The 22,219-nt window shown below is 35.4% G+C and overlaps 1 protein-coding gene across 3 annotated transcripts in view; it reads right to left on the bottom strand.

Annotated features, from left to right (window-relative positions):
• Positions 1 to 22,202, bottom strand: part of STXBP5L (syntaxin binding protein 5 like) — a 223,126-nt gene extending 200,924 nt beyond the window's left edge. For all 3 annotated transcript variants that reach the window (XM_026849275.1, XM_026849282.1, XM_026849292.1), the window contains exons 1-2: positions 21,525 to 22,202; positions 4,084 to 4,181 (exon numbers count right to left, since the gene is read on the bottom strand). In XM_026849275.1, coding sequence (XP_026705076.1) covers positions 4,084 to 4,181; positions 21,525 to 21,722 — 296 coding nt within the window. In that variant the 5' untranslated portion in view covers positions 21,723 to 22,202. The remainder of the gene's footprint in view (positions 1 to 4,083; positions 4,182 to 21,524) is intronic.
• Positions 22,203 to 22,219: the final 17 nt, after the last annotated feature.

Below are 22,219 nucleotides of genomic sequence, written 5' to 3'. Positions count from 1 at the left end.
GCCTATCTGATGATGGATAAGCTTTCAGTGGTGTGGAGGACATTCTGGACCCAGTAAGTTGTTTTCTTTGCATTGGATTTAATACAAAATTTCTCTCATTTCTTAATAAGCAAAGATTGTAATAGCTATAGAAGAGTCTTTTTCAGAATTTTTTACTGCAGCTGACCACCAAATAATCAGCAGCTCAATGCAAAGATATATATATATATATATATATATATGTATATATATATATGCTCTATTCTTTACATTTGAAATAGGTGACTGTACTGGCTAAGCACATCTTTGATGTGATGGAAGAAGCCCAAAGGAAAGGACTCAGTGACTCCAGAAAGTGCCAATAATGAATTTTAAGAAGTATTTGTAAGCTGAATAAATGACAACATAAAAATAAGCATCCTGAAGTCTGAGATCAACACTCCACTTCTTCAGATCTGATACTGGAATCATCATTGCAAACAACACTGATTTTAATCTATGTATTCAGATCAAGAATGCAACAACCCCCTAGACTCCTCCTTTTCCTCTTGCAGAAGAGACTTAAGTTTGACTAAGTCTCTTAATTTCTTGCCCCCTTGTATGGTGATACAGAACCTTCTCTGATAGTAACCCGGGACTACACATTTTGTTTTATTGTGTGTAAGGTCAGAAGGTTCTCTAGAAGGAAGATATGGAGATGATAAGAAGAGGAATTCAATTTCATAGCCTCTCTTCATCTGAATGTGCTTGCCTGAAGCAAGGATAGTCCAGGTAGAGAGGTATCATTCAATGATCTGAGCAATGTTCAAAATTATGGGAGCTGAGAACAGGTTTCAAATAGGAAAAAAGTCCTCAGAGGGGAGATAAAATTTGCTGTGTTTAGGACAAACGAAAAGAATGACCAGATGGCATAGCAATTGTTTCAAGAGTTTTTGTCCCTTTATTTAAGTATTTTGTTATCTTGTGTTGGTAATAGGAAGATACTTTAATCGGTGATTTGCAGCACACTCTCATTCTGTGGGCTGGAACATAGCTGTCCCTATGAGGATCCAGTACCCAGCAGTCATCAGTGTAGGTAAAACCTACATTGTTGTTTGAAGTTCCTTGAGAATCCCACAGAGACTGCTGGAATCAGCAGACCATAGCAACAGCAATTCCCATTGCTATAGAAGCTACAGCAGTTGCATCTAAAGCAGTCTGAAAAGAAATCTAGGTGAAGACAAATTGACTGTCATAACAAAATGAACTTTCATTTATTTCTGCACTCTAACGGCAACTTATGAATAATATACTCTCTTTCAGGCCAATTTAGCATAGCCAATTCCAGTACTGCTGCTGGATCATTTGAAATGATCACCTGAAGGCGTGATGTTAAACATTAATTCACAACACAGAGGTACACACTTCATTTTCTTTGGAAACAGCTTGTCTTTTGAGACCGGTTAACTTGTGACCAATAGAAACACCAATACTTTGTGAATCTTTCAGAAAGACAGGGAAGCAACAATACCATTATGTGACTTACACCGGTCACAGGAAAACTTGTTCTACATCATCACACGAATACTAAACGTAAATTTGGTCTTGCTATGCCTCTGTGTTGCCCAACGCAGGCCCTTTGGTGCCACCAATAAATAAACAAATAAATAATTGGGTGCATTTCTCTGGTGGTAGTCAAGCAGTCTGTCCTTTCACTCTATCCACAATACTGTTTAGAAGCACCAGCCAAACACAGCATGTGTGGAATGACATGTGTTACCTAACACATACCTGGCAGAATGGAATTGTATGGCTCTGTTAAAAAGTACTGTGGAAGACTCAGAGACATTACAATCTATACTTTTTTTTCATTTTGCTTAAAAAAAATTCCATTATGAATTGTATTTTCAGATGTAATACTAAATCTATTATATCTTGACTTGAATTACAAATTAATGCAGCAAGATTGGCTTAAATGAATGGTGTTCCGTGTGTAATGGTCCCAGGCCCTGTTTCACTGATTACCGTTCAGCCCTGTGTACAAATGCAAAGCTATTAGTCCACAACTAGGTTTTTCAATGTAATATATTCTGTGAACCTTTGAGAGCCAAGTGGAGAAGCCTTAGTTAAAATGAATAAATAATTATTTTTATGGCACCCCCTGTCTTCAGAGCACAGTTTCCATTCAGTGCTCAATTAAGCAAACCAGATTCTGTGTGCCTAGCTGAGAAGCATTTATGTTATGAGATGACATCTTTTTTTAAAAAAAAAAAATCATATTCCCCAGCAATCTTGATGCTCTTGTTTGATTCAGATACTAGAACTGGTAGAAAAAATTCTATGAAAGAGGTAGGAGTTTGGTAGCAAAACTGGAGAACAGATATTAAAGGGAAGGGTGCTTTGAAAAACATTCTGCTCTCTTCTTCCTCTCATCCTTTATAATCCATTTCCATAGAATATATAGAGAGAATTTTATATAAGGTTAGGGATATAGCTAATTTTCCACTGCATGTTCCATTCCTGTGGCAGGGAACATGCAGGTTTAAATTAATTCTACAGGAACCTGTATTACTTCAGGCTCTGTACCTGCATTTTGCTCGAAGGAGGGATTTATAAAGGTATAGGATGCCTAGCCAGTAACAGCACTGCTTCCACAAAAGCCAGGTTGCTGAGATCAAAAGAAGAGGTGGGCTCAAGAATCAATCTTCTGCAAGGTCATCTTCCTACATCTACATTACCCATGAAATTCCCAATACCCCCTCATAGAATATATCAGTGAAGCTTCCAGAGACAAAGCTCCAGGTTTTTAACCTTGCATAGCTCCCAAAAGAAGAAAGCATGACTAGACTTGCACTTTCCCAGAAGTGCACAAATTCAGGGGGATTTTCCTCTTTGTAATTGAAAAGAATATATTTAATCTACTTCATGCAGGTAAATTTTAAGAACTATCAAAGGAAAGCTTATTGCCATAACTTGAGGTTGAGTGTTGTGAGTAGTTCTGGATCAGATAGAAAATAAGGCTTATGAAAATGCAACTGTTCATAACAAGAGCATTCAAAAAAGGAGGAAACAAAGCTCTATTCATGTTACGTGAAGAACAGACTGGTTCTCCAGGAGGAGATTTTTCTTTACTTTGTCACCTGCCTTTGGGTTCATTAGCTTTATAGTTACCTTGGGAATACGGTAGCAAAAGAACCAGAAAATACTAGATTGGTATTTCATACAGCATTGTTCCCTACTTCAAACCCAGAATTTATTTATCTACAAAAATGTTGTAAAAAAATGTTGGTTTATTACTTCTATATCCTGTAATTTTTAAACCTTCCTGTAATACTTTCTTTTTTTCCATACTTTATATGTATTTTCAACAAATTGAAATATATTTGAACCATGACAAACTATCAAAATTATGCAGGGAAACATTTTGAAATACATCACATTTAAATATTATCTTCACATTTAAATATTATCCTTTTTTTTGTCAAAGTTTTCAAGTTTTCCTTACATTTATATTCGATTTATTCTGTGTAGACTTCTAACTTAAAATTCCTACTGTATAAAAAAATAAAATAAAGTGCTAGCACTGATGTACCTTTATAATTAAGAGAAACAGTCACTTTTGGAGTGTTTCACCTTCTGCTCCAGGAAGAGATGAATTTTGACCTAAAATCACTTATTTCCCACCATTGGAAGAGTCTAAACAATATCTCATATCTAGATATCTACAGTGAAGATGTCTACAGATGGCTAGCTGCATTGCAGCAATGAATTTATTTATTGCTAGCACAACATTCACAACTTGCTCATTACCACTTTGCAGTCTATCTTTATATACTAAAAAGTATATTTCATGCTGAAAAACAAAAATTAATTCTGCTTTATATTAACCAATGTATGCCAAAACCTTATGCCAAGAACATAACCAAATCATTTATTTTGGACGCTATAAGGACCTAATGGTAATTCCTCAACAGCACATCCTTTTCCAGTCCATTTAGTAAAGCAAAATAAAGTAGAACATAACAACATAAACTGTAACCTTACCTGAGTACTTGTAGATGATGATTCACATCACTGTATTACAAATACATAGAAATGGTGTAAATTCTGAATGAGAAAGGATACATTCGTATGGCTCCTGTTCTTGTTCCAATTGCCAGAATTTTCTGAACTGGGTCAAAAGCTAAGGCAGTGGGTAGATAAGGAAAACCATGGCGAACCGTCTGAAACAGAACAAATGAGCAAAGTGATCGAACTGTAACCACAGATAACAGCCATGTATATATTATGTTATGCGTATAGGAAGAGAAGCTGTATTTTGCTAATGTAGTATTCGCAATATATTTCAAGAAAAGTATTTTAAAAGATACAGTATTTTGAATACAGAGGTGAATTTAACTTATGTCAGTTTCTAGGTTTGCTCTTTACTCAGTGATATTTTTAATTATTTTGTTGTAACAAAGTGGATTGCAAAGTATGTGCCAATATACAACTAGTATATATTGCTTATATGGTATACCAAAAGATAACCTCAATATGCAAAGCAGCTGAACTGCAAATTGAAAAAATAATATGCTCTTAAAGCACTGTCACAAATAACCTCGGCCTCAACAGAACAGCTTCAGCAGAAAGAAATGGAACATATCCAGTGGAAGAGGTCCAATAAACCAATAAACTGAATTGAGTCTATGAGGCAAAAATCCTTAATGTCAATTTAAAAAACAAAGATGCCAGAGAAGAGGTTCTCAAAATGAGCAGCTGAACCACTCACTCTTTCTTAATCTTTATTTAGAATTCTATGCTTTTAATTCTAATTTTTGCAGAGATACCTTGGGGAATAAATGAATAGAGCATGATGCAATGCATCCTTGAGTTTGAAGACTGCCTCAAAATATTTTAAGTTATCTTAACCTGGAGGTTATGACCAATATGACCTGCCTGATTTTTAAGAAGAATCTGATGAGGGAGAATGCTAATATAAGAAAAAAAATGAAAATAACTAGACTAGACTATACAAATACACATAAAAATGAACTGCAATTAGTTTCATGTGTGTGACTCCTTACCTAAAATTTAGTAACGAATAATATATTTTTTAGTATAATAATAATAACGTTTCATAATATTTAATATAATATTGAACTCTACAATTGACTCTTTTTAAAGAATATGATTGGGATTGGAGAGGAAGTATTCTGAAGTGAATGAGATTTAAATTTTTAAGATATTTATTTCTTCCTTGAAACTATCTTCTTCGTGAACTGTGTCTGCTGAAGTATTCAGCAGTCTCTGTGGAACAACTTCAACAAAAGGAATTCCTTAACGGCAGACCTGTTGAGTAAAAGCAGCTGATGATTTCTACAGCTGTGTCACTCCAACTCTTCCATTACAGCTGGAAACACTTGAAATGATATTCACAAGCAGTTTGGGAACAACCAAATGTATGTTTTTCAGCAAATAACCACTTCCTTAACAGAAATCTTACTCATCTCATATCTTAATTATTGCTGATAAGGGATATCTTTTAAAAGAATGTCTAATTATTAGTTTCTAGACTGCAAAATTCCAGAAACATGCTACTTCAGTAAGCTGTAGAAAAGTAACTCATTTTTTTTGTCAGTGTAGGCATTGATCAAAGATCTTCACAATGCTGCTTCTGGCTTGGTTTGGTGTGCGTTGTTTTTTTTAACCTCATCTCCTCAAAAAATAAGATGACTCGATTTTTTTTTTTTTTTAAATTCTGACAAAGCTGGAACTAGACTTACATATTATAAAAATGTTTTTACCTCATGTCACAAAAACATCAGGAATTATGAACTGTAGTATTTTCTAGTGTGTTGAATGTTTGGCCTAACTGGATTACTAATTGTCTATTCTATTTGAGATTTCGTATTCTTGTGAATAAATGTTCTTCCTTATCTGAAAAAAAACCCACATTTCACAAATGATCTTTTTTTACTCTCATTTTTAGAAACCCTTCTGTAATAAAGTTTGAATTTTTAGCAATTCCAGTCACAGTAAGCTTTTCTGATGTTTAGTTATGACTGGAGATTTCAATACTATTTTTTAGATCTAACAATGCGAAGATCAATATTTTAAAAGAGGTATTTGCATTCCTGACTATGTATATATATTCCTACATCTGCTTTGTATTTTCAGTATTTCTGCTATCTACAGTCAGACTTTTCATTTGGAAATTTTAACTGGGTCCTGTTTTTGAGACAGAACTATGTTTTGGAAGCACAGCAATGTACAACTTTTCAGGATCATAATTCAGTAAAAATTCTTGAACTCTATGATTGACTTAAAAGTCTTATTTCTGTTTTGCAGCCATTTTCCAAATTTGAGTATTTACACTAATTCCAGTTGGGAAGTTCTTGTGAATGCAGAATTCTGCTATTTGTAGAATAAAAATAATATTATTGAAGTCTATTGAACATCCAAGTAAATGACCATTTTCAAGTAAAATATTTATATTTACTAGGACTCTAAATAAAGGATGAATCCAGCTTGGAAGGAGAGCCAAACTATACTGCACACAGTTAAAGCAGAAGATGTCTTTATGATTGAGATTTTGGCACAAATTAAAGCAGCTGCAGAAGTGATTCTAAAGATCAAGTCTATTCAACAGAACAGGGACATGTGGTAACACTTCAGACCCCCATCCTTGGTCCAACAACCCTTCTGTTTCCAAGGACTGTGAGAAAAATTGGCATGAAAAGCTAGCACTTGAAGTAGATTTTTCATTTACGCATTGATAAAGCTAGTGTGAGCATGCGTGTAAGAATGAGTAATGATTCTAGAACTGTGGCTGGGCTTCTTTACAGCATTTACTAATACAGATGAAGAGAGGAAGGTCACAAAATTAACTTGATCCAAAAGTGACAAAAAAAAAAAAAAAGTATGTTCCTACTTAACTGAGCTCTGTCTAATATCAACAATATAGACCAGAACTATCAGTGGTGAGCAGAATACACAAATCAAAGTAGATCTTTTTTCCAAAAATAAAGCATTTCATTAACAGGCAAAAGTAGAAAAAAAAGTATCCTGAAACATCAGTCTGTGTTCAAGGAAATATAGGACCTACCTACCATGAATGCCCTAATAAAGCAGATGAAAAAAACCTCAAAACACCCCAACCAAATAAGGGAGAGAAAAAGCAGACAGCAGATAGAGCCAGGACTGCTTCTCTCCACATAATCCAGCTTTCTTTTATGTCTCATTTTTTGGCATACTGTCTCTAGAGGCAGTCTCTGCTCCCTAGGACATACAGTTTATGTGCAATATGTAAAATAATTCATTTGAAACAGAACAATTACAAATGCAGCTACAATTTCAGCATACATCTTTGTTCTGGTTTGTTATTCACTTTTAAATAATTTTAAGCAACTCTTCTTATGGTGAATCGCATATATATCTCATTAAAATAATCTTTACACAACAAATTTACCTAAATGAATGTAGGAAACTGATTATTTGGGCTTTCTAGTGTTCTACCAATGCTGTATGAAACATAACAACAATCTCTGTCTAAACTACTATGATATATTTCATTAGCTGAAAAAATAAATTTTTTTTAGTAATTTAACCTAGTAATATTATGCCCTAGTAATATTATGCAATACCCAGTATAATTGTTCACATGCAGTATAATGCAGTTTTTTTAATGTAATAGTTTTTCTTAACTTTTGTTTTACGGTAGTTTGTATTAGACTGCAAAGGAACCATTTTTTTCAAAGTGATTTTTATACACTCTAAAGAGTTCCAGAAAATACAGGATTAAACTCAATTTTAAACTGTATCAATTAAGTAATAAGGTTTATAGCCAAAATTGTTCCTGCTAATTTGCATAAACTTAAAATTTGTAACTTTTCTGCTAATATTTTACAGATACCCTGTTTCGTGTAACACCTGACAGCAAAACTGATTTAATTAGGTAAATAATTTTTGAGAAGATGTCTATTTGTCACAGCTGAACTATGTAGTCTAAGCCTGTGACTCAGGATGTAGAATCTACTTCCAAATTGCAACCAACATGCCACATGCAAAAATCTCATTGAAGCAAGTAATTGATTGGTTTACAGAATAGAGGATGAAGTGTTGACTGAAACCTATATAGCCTCTTATTCAGCTATGTAGGAAATTAAAAAATGTCAACGATTACAGCTTTCACCAAGGTTGTAATGGTGAAAATGGGTGCTTATAGAGATGAGCTGCCATGTACTACATTGCTTTAAGACTGTGACACCTCTCATTTATAGACTTCTGTGCCTGCAATCTGATTGGTAAGACCGCTCCCTGCTCATGAAAGATGGAGAGGACAAGATATCAGTAGATTTCCAACCTAAGAAAACAATACAGGAGGGCTATATTTTTTATTAGTTAAATTTTAATTTTTCAAATGAATATTTTTTTGTAAAAATCCCAGTTAAAACTTCCCAAACTTTCAAACCCAAGCCATGGATTTAATTTAGCTCTTAACCTACATTAGGAACCAGGGCTTCTGAGCATGTTCACAGGATATTATAGAAATTAACTTTTTTTTTTTCTTAGACAAAGATACCCATAGATAGTTCTACAAAAGGGACTCTGGAGCTATAGTCTGGAAAGGCTGATTGCTGTCCCCAGCAAAATGACAAAATGAAGACTAACTGAGCACACAGATAAAGATCATTGCAGAAGCCAGCAGAGCTCCTACAATGAGAAATCCTCTCTGACTAATTTTCTTTAATCCATGAAGCTGTCAGCATGTATGTAAATAAAGAGAATATGAATATACGAAAGTTCTCCAAAAGCCTTCCAATAACATTCCATAGCAATGTTACTAAAGAAAGTTGTCATGGGACTAAAGAAAAGGGGGTTTTGTTGACTGAAAGCTGGTTAGATTACAGAAAACAAAGGATAGCATTTAATGTATTTTTACCATGAGAAAACTCAAAAGTTGGGTGTTCTACAGATGAGTGCTCGGACCAGTTTTATTCATCATCTTTAATGATCTATAAAAGGTAGTGAACACTGAACTCTTGACGCTCATAGCTGACAGTAAGGTAATTTCGATAGTGAAATTCAGTATTGATGGTGACCAATTCTTGAAAGACCTCATTAGCCTGAATAGGTGGGCAAGAAGGTGATAAATTAGTTTCAGTGTGGATAAATGTAAGATAAGGCATCTGGAGAGAAAAAGAATCTTAACTAGGCTTACACAATGCTGAATCTGGAAGTAGCGTTTACAAATCAGGAAAGGGATTTCATGGGCATGGTTGTTATTCCTCTGAAGTATTTGGTTTAACGTACAGCAGCAACCCAAAAAGCCAAGTAATGCTCGACATCGTCAGAAAGTGTATAAACAATAACACAGAGGGCATCATTTTACTGATATATCAAAACCTCTGCAAGCCCATTCAGTTTTGGGCCCCTTGCTACAAAAAGGAAAATGAATGACTCGAGCGTGTCCAGAGAAGGGCAACGGAGCTGGTGCAGGGTCTGGAGCACAGGTCTGATGGGGAGCGGCTGAGGGAACTGGGGGGGTTTAGTCTGGAGAAGAGGAGGCTGAGGGGAGACCTCCTGGCCCTCTACAGCTCCCTGAAAGGAGGGTGCAGAGAGGGGGATGAGTCTCTTGAACCAAGGAACAAGTGACAGGACAAGAGGGAATGGCCTCAAGCTGCACCAGGGCAGGGTCAGACTGGCTCTTAGGAAGTATTTCTTTGCAGAAGGGGCTGTTGGGCGTTGGAATGGGCTGCCCAGGGCAGGGGGGGAGTCCCCATCCCTGGAGAGGTTGAAGAGTCGGGTTGACCCAGCGCTGAGGGATCTGGTGGAGTTGGGAATGGTCAGGGTGAGGTTAATGGTTGGACTGGAGGAGCTTCAAGGTCTTTTCCAGCCGAGATGATTCTGTGATTACTTGAGTACTTATGCAGCTTTCATCTCCACATCTGAAGAAGTAGTCAAGTCAGAGCTGATACAGGAAAGGCAACTAATGCTCAAAGGTGACAGTCACATGCCCTAACAGGAAAGGCTAGGAGTGCTGCAACTTCAGTTTGGAGAGGACAAAGCTGTGGAGGGATATGACTGAGATCTACATAATCAAGAGAATGGGTCAGCTAAGTGTGGAACTGCTATTAGACAAAACCACAGAGACATTCAAAACAAATTAAAGATTATTTTAAAAGAGAAAAAAAGAAAATACTTCTTTACGCAACAGGTAATGAACTTTGGAAACTTGCCACCATAGGAGGTTGTGAAGGCTGACAGTACCAGCAGGTTCAAATGGCATTAGACAAATTCATGGACATTACTGATAAATGGATTCCAAAAGGACTGGCTAAGGACACACTCTCTGACATCTCCAATCCAGTGATGGTGGATGATGGGAGATTAGAAAGGGAATGGACTGCAGAAAGTGATCTAACTTATTACTCTCCCTAAATGACATATTCTATTGCCCCTGTCAGAGACTGACTGCTGGGTGATGTGGACCATTGGTTTGTCTCAGCAGGGTAATTCTTATGAGCAGCAGTGCATCTGAGAGATGGAGAAAAAGGAGGCTGGTATTGGTGGAGAAAAACACAGTAGAGAAAAAGCATGGAAAATGCGAGTACACAAGGGAAAAAGAGAAGTGTTACAGGGCCAGAAAGAAAGGATATGCATAGGGAACAACCAGATTAGTAAAAAAGTTTCATAGCATTTACATACACAGCTTTTGGCACAGAAGAATTATAGTTTCAACTATGATATTTTTCTTTCACAAAAGATCATTCAAAGAAAAGATGGCTGTACATCAGGAACCCTCAACCAAAATAACCCCCTGAATTTTAGCAGTTTACTTTCACAACTATTATACACTGATAATTATATGAAAATAACTATTTGAAATGAACTGACTTGTATATTATACATTTTTGTACTATGAACATATGAAACTTTTAAAACCTAAAATGCAATGTTGCAAAAATTAGTATGAAGTCTACATTTTTAATATGTATTGTTTTCCCTCTACTAGTTTTTTAAAAGTCTATATGCAGATCTTATGACTTTTTATAGAATACTAGTTCTATCATACATTACATAATTTTTCAATTTCCTCATATTGCTTGGCCCTGAAAAAGGTATCTTTCAGATAATTAGTTTAAAAAATAACTAACTAAAATGAAGAAGAAATCTTGTAGTCCCCACTGAAGTTCTTCTTTTCATGGCAAAAATCTCTGCAGAAATTTCAGGCATGTGTTTTTCCACTGTCATTTTCAGATCTGCAAACTGGATGTTAAAAGACCATCAAATAAGGATGATCCTATTTGCATATGATTCATATTGATAGAAATAGCCAAGTTAAGTGAACCACAGGAGAAAAATGAGGCCTTCTGAATTTCAAAAATTCAAGCATTCTTCTCATGCTTGTTCTTTGAAATATACTGTAATGTATCAAAAATACAAAAATTAATATAATTCAGAAAGAAAATTCCACAGATAAATAAAATTACATTGATCCTTGAACTGCATTATTCCCAGTTCACAGCACAGGTGAGGTTGGAAGGGAATTCTGTACACTGCCTAGTCCAACCTCCCCTGCTAAAAGCAGAGTGATTGGATTTTAATCTTCCTTGTTTGGTCTATTTAAATCAGTGTTGCTGTGGCCAAGCAACTGCTCGACAACTACACCATGTTGCCACATCTACCACAGCACTGAGTTACAGCGTAGTAAGTTAATAAAATGTTACAAGGTAATACATGAATATAATCACCCCAAGGTATGTATTATCCCCTTTGGAGAAATCCTAAATTTGAGATAAGACATTGTATGCAAAATTATTTCCCCTCTTTCCTTCCCATTCTTTCTGACAGAACTCTACCCAGTTAAAAAAAAAAAAAAAAAAGTCAAATATTTAAAAATTGAGGAAAATGGAGAACACAATGAAGGAATTTCATCTATTGTTAAGTAAATATAACGAACTTCACACTCTTACCAATTCAACTAGCAAGAAGAAACGGGGCATCAATCTATAGGAAAATGACACAAACTTTAATAAAACTTTGTTTGGCTTTGGCTTCAATGTAAAATAATAAGAATACCCAACCCTAAACCACTGATTTCAAAGCTCAATTTGGCCTACCTACTTCAGCAAGACTTCTGTCCAAATGGGGAATCATTATAGTCAAAGTAATTCAAATAGTAGTTCATACTGCTTTTGCTGTTGTTGCTGCATCATTTAACCATATTACTCTAGAATTTGAAATACTTTTGTTCAGAATAACATGTCTGATGGAGGTCTGTTTTATGAGTGTTTACAAGAACTGTAATATCATTTCACATATCTGATAGCCCTGAAAGGAAAATATTTTTGTCTTCACTATGACTGGACATGCAAAGAATAACGTAATTTCAAAACTTTAATGAGAAATTTAAAAAGCCTTTTGTTTTTATTAAAGTGACACCAGACCAACACAGCATTAATTAATTTTGCAAGTCTTCCCATTTTTGGATTTTCTAGAACTTTGCTACTTTAGGCTGATTATAACCTGTTCTGTTTTGGCTGATTGTGGTTACTGTTCTGAAGCAAATGTTTTGTTTGCTCCTTTCAGAATAATTTAATTAAAAAAAAAAAATTAAAAATTAAAAATCAGCCATATCAGGGAATTAAAATAATCTTGAAAAGAAAAATAAAATCCATGCTACTATGATAGAAGAAAATTTTGCTACTATGATAACAGTTATTGAAAATTTAAAAAAAAAAGCTATAGAAACACAGAATTAAAATCCTACTTAGAGATAATCAGTATTGGTGTATTCCTGTGGAAATTTTTTCTTTTGTAACATAATTTGGCTTTCCTGTATACAAACGTTATTACCAGATTTCGTTACTATCATTTACAACATTGTTTACTATTTATTACTAATTAATAATTAGTCTTCTCCTACCTTCTTTCTGTTTGCATATTGCATGCCATTTAAGGACTTTTTTTTTTTTTTTTGATGTTGAATTGAGAATTTAATCGGGAGATATTGGCCAGCATCTCATCTCACATATGGTGAAGATATATTCCAAATGAAATTGAGATATTTTATGGCAGCTTTTTGCCCTCTAACAGCAGTGAAATCCAGCAGATCTTGCACATTACTATCCCCCTCTGCATTGCCTGTAACACTACCAAAGGCATAGCTCACGGGCACAAATGAAGACACGATATCCAAAGATCATAAGAATCAGATCTCTGTTTACATAACCACATGCCAGTTTTCCTGCCTTTGCCTCATTCAGTAAGCATTTAAAAATATATGTAGGGATAAACAATGAATAAACTAGGGTTCTTTGAACCCACTACACTTAGCTTTTATCCACATCTACCACAGAATGTATCTGTAATACAACTGATGCTGGACAGGTGTAACTAAAACCACATATCCATCCTTAAGGGATACTATAGGTGGAATGGGATGAACGATGCCGAGATGAGGATTTGTAATTTATTTAGTATGACTTTTTGTGACGTCCAGTGGATAACGCAGAGATTTTCTCACAGGAATCGTTGTAAAGAACACACACAGAATAGCATCTATCCTTCCCGTATGTTGTGTACTGTTCAAACCAAATGTGATGGAGGACTGGAACAAAATATAAGCAGACACTTCAAGAAAATAAAAAGATGCAATGAAGACCAGATTGCCACACATACAGATGTAACTGAACACTAGCTGAATAAGGGACCTAACTTCTGAGTGTTTGACCTCACAGCATTCTTATATAGCAAATTTTTATGTTAAATATAAGCAATTATTTTTAATTGATTGGATTAAAATTCTGCAAAAAGACATGCTCCCTGTATCTGCACATATATCACTGAATTCAGTAAGGCTACTTTTGAGTACATTCATTCATCAACTCAAAGCCTTAAATATTAAGGGGTCTTTTTTTTTTTTTTTTTTTTTTTTTTCCCCCCCCTACTGTATACAACTTAACTTCAAAGGAACCATAAAAAGTGAACATCATCAGACTTTGACCCTAGCTACAGGCAACAGATTGTCTCTAGTATTTTTTACTATTCATAGCCTTTGCTGGTGATCTGTTAGGAATGGACACAGCACTGCACAAAGATAACATCTTATTGCATTTGAGCGTATTTACCAGCCATCTGTACCTAACAATATTGCTTTCTCTTCTCTCCACAGATGCACATTACTTATACTCCTAATCATACAGTCTTCTAACTTTCCCCTGTAATGACTCTAGCACACATTGTGACAAATTAATATATCCCTATAAGCAGCTTTTATAAACCCTTCTTCTTAGAACAGCCAATAAACCAAAACTTTCATGCAGCTTGGGGTATATTTGTTCACGTCTCTACTGCTTCCTTTTCTCTGTTTATAAAGTGAATGCACTAACTTTTCACAGTATTTTCACACAGACCTCAGAAAGGGATTTGAGCATATACCACACACCAGGGAGTATCAGATGTCTCAGAATAAGAATCAGCTATGAATGGAGACTCATCTAAACTAAACAAGTAAGAATGGGGTCTCTCTTCGATTTAGTCCACCTCCACTGAGAACAGCTGCATATTTTATGAAGTATATGTACTTCTACTTGGAAGAAAAAAAAAATCTTCCACTACTTCATATTTTCATCATGAACCTAAGTAAGTTCTTATCAAAGGTTATTCTCAGTTCTTACTGAAATTGAAAGTAATTTCTCAGTGATTTCTTTAAAAACTTAAGTATAAGTCTCTTTCAGAAATACATTGGAGAAAACAGTTGCTTATACAACTGAGGTTTTACATGACAGACCTATGATCAGAACACTCCCTGAGATATGGGCCAGCCAGGCTGAATTTCCTGCATCCTCCCAGAAGAGATTAAAAATTGCTTTTCCCACTGCAATGGGAATTTAATTTCTCATTAATTTACTGGTAGCCCACAGGTAAGGTACAGTATATCCAGTGTGTCCAGTTCCCACTGGCAGTGAGTGACAGTTAAGAAGATAAAAATGATGGAACACAAAAGAGACAACATGAGAACACTTGGGGATGGGAATTAACTTTGTGAGAAAAGCCCTGTGTCCCAGGTATAAACTCAGTACAGTTCTGACAGGAATGAGAGGTGGCATCACCACACCAGGTTGTAAGGGTCAGGCCTGTGCTATGTAAATGTGAAGATACTGCATTCCTCAGTATGTTCCATTGTTTCTTCACCATTTACAGGATATCCAGGGATTTCCCAGTCCCATCATCAGCTTAGAGAAGGAAGATGGGAGTTCTGTTATGACGGCCTGATCACTGAACAAGTGCCTGTGGAAGAGTGACCCCTGCACAGAGAGGAATATTAAGCTATTCTTAATATATATTTTCAGTGAGAAGGGAAATTCTCTCTTTCTCATGAGCAAAAAGTATATCCTGAATTCCCATTCTTTATTCGAAATTAATGAGCCCTTGGATTAAAAACAACACACACACACACACACACACACACACACACACACACACACACAAAGTACTTGAAATAGAACACAAAATTACAGTAAATAGTTTAACTTTCCAGTTGCCCTCTGTGCAGTCAGGAGTTGAACTCAGTGATTCTCATGGGTCCCTTCCAACTCAGGATATTCTATCACTCTTATGTTGCTAATAATACACGGTCAACCATAAAAAGCAGAAAAATCAGAATATACACAAACTAAGATAATCTATGCAACATGAATTTGGTCCCCTCTTGTAGGGATTAATTAAATTATTTTTTTCTACCATAGAACTTTTGCCTCAGTCCATGCATAATACAGTCAGGTCGGTCCTATGGACAAACCAAAAGTAAACAATTAAAGAGCTGTTGTCTGCTAAACTTGTCTATTTGGTACAAAATAGGAAGGTGCAAGGTAAAATTCAGATAGAAAATTACAGAAATGAAATTCTATCGGTGCTCTTATCACTTAGTTTTATAAATCATCAAACCAAGTGTAATGAATTAAGCTTTTCACATGTGGCTGCTAATAATGTTTCCATTTTGTCATTGATCAGTTTGAGATAATGGAGACTGATGATATTCATACATCTTAGGTACAATTCACAGGTCCAATGAAGAGCCAGCATTCTACCTGTAGTCATTTGAGACAGGAAAGAAATTCAGGGCTGTTCTGACTATCTAAGGTGGACATATACATTAACAGTATGAATAACTAGCCTAAAGACTACTCTGTACACATGCATAATACTTGCAACAGAATGTGAAAACAACAGGAGGCATAATGGGAAGACATAAGTCATATAAAAACATTAAATATGCTGAAATAAAATAATCAGATTCATAGCAGGCCAGGCTGGAAACTCAGAACAGTGGACACTAAACAATCTGGAATTTGGGATTTTCTGTGCCTTGGTTCCTCATCTATACAGCAGGAATAATAATATCTCCATCTCACAAAAATATTATCAAGGTCAATTCATTAATGTTTATAAAGCTTTCAAAACTACAGTGGTGAGCACTTCTGTCCATGGGGAACTTAATATTCAGGTACGCTCTGAGTTCTAAGTACGCAAAGAAATATTGAAGTGCTTTCTGTTGAGCAAACACTATTCGTTTTACTAAATTAGACCTATAGAAAAAATATGGGATCATGTAATTAAAGAAATTTGGAACTTTCAAGTGCTTTGTTTTCCAACCTTAAAAGTCTTTAAATGGTTTTGAAGATGTAATTGCAAGCATTGGCCATGAAGGGTCTGCATTAATGCATTTAGGATTAATATTTGATTAACAAGCAAACATAGTGATGTGAAAAGATAGGTATTTGAAAAAAAAAAAAACAAAAACCAAGATAGTCCAGTTATACTACTATAGGCCGTTTAAAATCTTCAAAATTCTTAAAAATGAAGCTTTTAATGTGCCATGCTCTTTAACACTGATTAATCCTATTTTTAATTATTACAAACATTTAAAAAAACCAAAACCACGTTATGCTTATCACACCTTTCATAAAGTTTCCATCATCTAATTACAGAAGTGTCATTTATGACTCTCTAGTTTTAAACAGAATAGGGGGTTGCCCCTAACATTAGATCTAAACTGGCCAAATTCTTCCCAACATTCTTATTTACCATTTAAGTATCAAATGAACTCTGAACCCTTACAAGTAAGGGTTAATACTTACTTTAAAATGGGTTTTCTCTGAAATGTAGCACTTCACACTTTTTTTTCCTCCCCTGAATAACCTTACTAAGGAAACAACACAGATTAACCCAACTAACTAAAACACTAGGGGTATCTTATAGCAAAGATTTTTTATTATTATTATTATTATTATTATTCATAATCAAAGATAGAACTATGTGCTACTGCAGAATTGTTCTTAAATTGTGGTTCCAAAAAATCATCTCTATTATCACTGAACTGTAGCGTCATGTTGCATTTGCAGTTTAAGTGACTGCTGTCAGAGGGACTAAATGCTCATCTTCATAGGTTGGCAAAATAAAGTGTTACCATCTATAAACTCTGGGAATTAAAGTATAAGACCACCTTATAGGAAATCCAGATAATTAAGGTATTTAAATTGGCTACTGATTGGATGCATCTTGAAGGCCTGATTTTGTCACAAGATAAGTAGGGTTAGAAAGGTACAACTGTAATTGGCCATGGGCTTCCATACCGGTTTCAATAAAAACCTGAAACTATTCTGGCCTCCATGGGTTTTGCTGCCTATAGCTAAAGAAAACATACTGGACTAGATTAATCCTATGTCTAGTAAAGTGCAACTGTTACTATGCTCTTAACTGAGGTGTCGATTTCAAATATTTTCTGCATCAAGTTATTAACATCTACAAAATCAACCCTATGATTGTTCTTCAAGAAAAGCTCAGGTAGTTCTCTATGGGAGACTTATTTTTGTGAATATGTACTCTATGTTCAAAAAAATGTACATCTTCATTCTTATTCTTTTTTTTTTTTTTTTTTTTCGCAGCTGCATCATCCCCTAACAATCAACCTTCTGCAAAAGTAATAAAAATCACTGTTTTCTCCTTTTATGTTCTTCCTGCTCAAAGTTCTACTCAAATGATTTACAGCATCCTAACTGAGATTTTCTCGCTTCCTGTATCAATAGGAGATCTCTCCCCAGTGCTGTATTTTTAGTTTCTATATGTTATGGACAAACATAGGCAAACCTAAAAAAATCCTAGCCAGAAAAAAAAACATATGTACAGAGGGAAAATATAAAGAAGTAAAAATGAGGAAACTAGGTCTATCCCCATTAAAATTAATATAGACTTTACTAACATATTCTACTGGATTGTGCTTAGCTTTTGGCATGATGCTACTATCTCACACATTCAATTAATGTGAACTGTAATTGCTATTTTCATGATTTCCATTTGGATATCCAAATCCCAAGAGCAGCCCTAGATATAACATAAACTATACCTCAGCTTCCTGTTGTCACAAAATACAGTTCTGACAAAATTTCACATTGCATGACTACTTTGACAAGGGTGCCACTGATACATTAGTACAGCTACCAACATATAAATTTATCATGTTTAAAAAAGGCTGTAGCTATTTCATATGTAATGTGTTTCGAGAACATTTCATTTTTAGTCTTTCAATACAGAAGACTACATTAATGATTTAAATATAAATTCCAAAAGTAACTCATTGTGAACATGTCAGTGTAAAGTGAAATATTCAATTTACTTCTATTAAGTTCTACTCTATATCTCAAAAAGACACTGTGGAAATGAGCATCCAAAAAATGTCACAAAATGGAGAGACAGCTTTCAGGTGTGTTAGTAATGAAATCAGGTGCATTACCAGTATAAACAACGTTTCTGGTAGAGGATTGGATCTGTGGTTTTAGTCAAGCAGACCTCCCACAAACTTCAGAAAGCAATGTATTTAAATAAAAATTGCAGGGTAAGGCCCTTTAATTCTTAAGTATGAGTCAGCTTTTATGTTTCATATCTAAATGCAGATTTCATAATCAGTAAAGAAAGGAAAACCAGTTTGGGGTGCTACTTAGACTCTGAGCCCATCTGCCTCGATCCTGCAGATCATAACAAACCAAAACTGCCATTAGCTTTACTCAGCTCTGCGTGCAGCAGGATCACAGATCATGGATCCTTAAATATGCAGCCTATGTAACTTATGTAACTTAACATGAAAATACACAATTGAAATACCACAAGTTCTACACAACAAAAGCTCAAGGAAGAGAAAGCTTGCATTATATGTGTCTTACTGTATTTTTAATTTAATCCAGATTGATTGAGGTAACAAATTATGGCTTGGATCCTGCACCCTGAAGCATGCAGGATGAAAGCTGCGCCTGCATTGAGTCCCACTGCCTTCAGCACACTTGCACAGTACAAAATGCAGGACTGGGGCCTGTGGGGTTTTGCTGGTTCCCTCAAACATGCTTGTAATGTTCCTAAACTGTAATCCAGTTGATTAAGTGGAGCCTGTTGAATAAACATTGCAGTATCTTGTGAGCACATAGAAACTGAGTATTTTGGAAGCTTGCTTTTAGCATACTCTTGTATCTTGAAAAAAGGAAGCTGGTATTTTGTATACTAGAGAGTAGACTTCTGCAGTACCATGCATTCATAAGCAAGTGCTGCTGCAAGCAGCCAAAATACTTCCTATACAAATATTTACTTTGTTGAGAACATTTTAACCTGAGAGCTAAGACAGGCAAATACTGCTTAGTGAATTCTTCTCAAAATGACATATCCCTATACACCAAGGAGATCTGTTTCCTAGTAGATCTATCAGATCTATTTCCAAGTAGATCTATCAGAACATAACACCAACTGTCTTCAAGTAATATGAAGCCAAAGAAGGGAAATAATGGTGATTAGGCAGAAAAATAATTTCTTGCATCTTATGTTGCCTATTTTTCCAAATATACCACACAAAATAAAAACCTATAATACTAAATACAGATCTCTGTCCCAATCGAATGACTTAAACATGAAAAACCATGTTAACTTTCAGCCTCACTTAGAAGTCTCACAATGTCAGACCTTCCAATGATATTTTAATGTATCTCAATTATTTGCATTATTCTTTTACTGAAAAGAAAAAAAAAAAAAAAAAGAAATCTCTGTAGTGAATACCTGGACTTTCACAAAATGCTAAATTACTGTGTACAGAAGCAAAAGGAGTCAAACTCAACCCTGGTAAACAAGTATGATTCTAATGCACTGATCACTGACAGTCTATTAAACTACAGAATAATTTGATGCAAAAGGCCTGAACCTGTTTTGGTTCAGGATGGCAAAGAACTATAAAACCTCCAGAAATTTAGAATTATGTAGAACCTATTCCCAAAGGTCTTCGACTCAAAGTCATGGGGGCTCATCTTTCTTCCCCTTAACTCTGTAAGAGTTTTGCCACCAGCTGTAGCTGAAAACCAATTGAAATCAGAATCATGATATCTGAGATCAAGAAAGCTGTGTGTTTCACAAGGACCACATCTGTGCACAAACTGTCTTGTAGGCTTGTCTTGTTTGTTTGTATTACTTGCTTCTTCACAAAACACAGAAAGAAAAGTGCTGGAGTTGGTCATAACCTAAATTTCAAATCAGTTTGTATCTGGTTATTAAAAGGAAAGTATACTTAATAGGTGAGGTTACTCTTAATAATGTAAAATGCACTAATTCAAAATTCTGATTTTGAAGCTTCTCAGCAAAACAAATAAGCAAACAAAACTTCCAGTAAAGCCAACAGAATTAATGTCAAAGTTAAAGATAACAACAGAGGATCATAATATAATCTCTGCTTTCAGTTTTGGGCTTCATTACAAAAGTACAATTTTCATTTTCCAGGGCTGGTCAGAAGTACCAAAGAGTTTGTACTGATTTTACTTGTGTCTTTAAGAACACCACTGAAAGCTTAGTTGCAGAAAACAGATACAAAACACAGGGATATTTTTTGCTTTCTGCTGAAAGAAAATTCCCACTTAAGGATCTAACCAACACATAAAAACTGATGCCAAACAAATTTGGCAACTTTTGGTATTTATGCTGTCCTACAAAGTTTACTGTCATACAATCACATTCTTCAGTACTAATGCTAAAAAAACGCCCTAAATTTACATCCAAACCCTCACAAACATCTGAAGAGCTAGGTTCAGTAAGCACTGCACTGTATTTCTAGCTTATGCCTTTTTCTTAAAAAGGGGAAGGAAGAGAGGCTGAGAAGAGTGAGGAGGGGAAGTAGATGGAAACAGTTTTGAATTTCTAATGATTTGTAAATGTTGTCTGTACTAGCACCAATTGATTTGCTTTCCTGCCCGCGATCTTGTTACTAGTTTGAGATCCAAGTGTAAACTTAGGGTTTGGTCCTGAAGGCTGAAATCAAGATTTTTATTAATTTACTTATCACCCCAACTCCGCAGCAGGAGGAAAAAAAAGCACCAACGAGATCTCTCTCTTTTCATTCCAAAGTCCTTATACAACCACTGCAGTTCCCAAGTAAAAGGCTGATTGGAATCAATTTACTGCCCACACACAGAGCGTAGCTTTTATTATTGCCATAGTAAAAAACAAACAAACAAAAACAACAGCAAAGAAACAAAAGAAAAAAACCCAGCCCTTACCTTACAAATTTGAAAATAATCCGAAGTGAGCGTCTCCTGGATCTCATCTCTGGGTGTCCCTGCAGCTCCTGCAGTCCCTCCTGGGTGCGTGGAGCCACCACCAGCCCCACTTCCACCACCACTGCCACCACCACTGCTTCCACCAGGGGATGAGGCAGTTAAACCATCCAAAACTTTGCGAAAATTAAATTTCTTCATTTTTGAAAATCTTTCGGAAGGTTTGGGGGGGGAGAAAGGATGTGCAGTAACACATTCAGCTACATGTAGCGAAAGAGAAAGTCTTTAATGGTCCTCTGAGTGAGGCAGCACTTTAAGTCTCTTGTACCAAACAGAATGTCAATATTAGGTATAATTGACTGAAAAAAACAAAGGCTTCATTTTTTCAGGCGTAAAAGGTACCTGGAAAGGTCCTTTTAAAAAAAAAAAAAAAAATAATAATAAAAAATTCCACAAGCAGCAGAACTAAGATTTACGTTCAAACTAGGAACAATGGAACAACCGCCATGGGGTTCTCGCACAAAATCCACATTTAGCAGTGGTTAAAACCGAGAAGTAAACAAAAAATTCAAGCCGGCATCCGAAACAGTAGGCTCCATCTCCCTCTATCTTTTCTGCCTAAGATTTGCCGTCAGCACTTGATTATTTTAACACAACTAACACAAATTCAACTACGTTCTTTTCCTCCTGTCTCTTAT

The sequence above is a fragment of the Athene cunicularia genome (genome assembly GCF_003259725.1).
Source record: "Athene cunicularia isolate RWA chromosome 1 unlocalized genomic scaffold, athCun1 chr1_part1, whole genome shotgun sequence".
Classification (NCBI taxonomy): Eukaryota; Metazoa; Chordata; class Aves; order Strigiformes; family Strigidae; genus Athene; species Athene cunicularia.
Note: the sequence above shows the minus strand (reverse complement) of the source record. Positions and strands in the feature narration are given on the sequence as shown.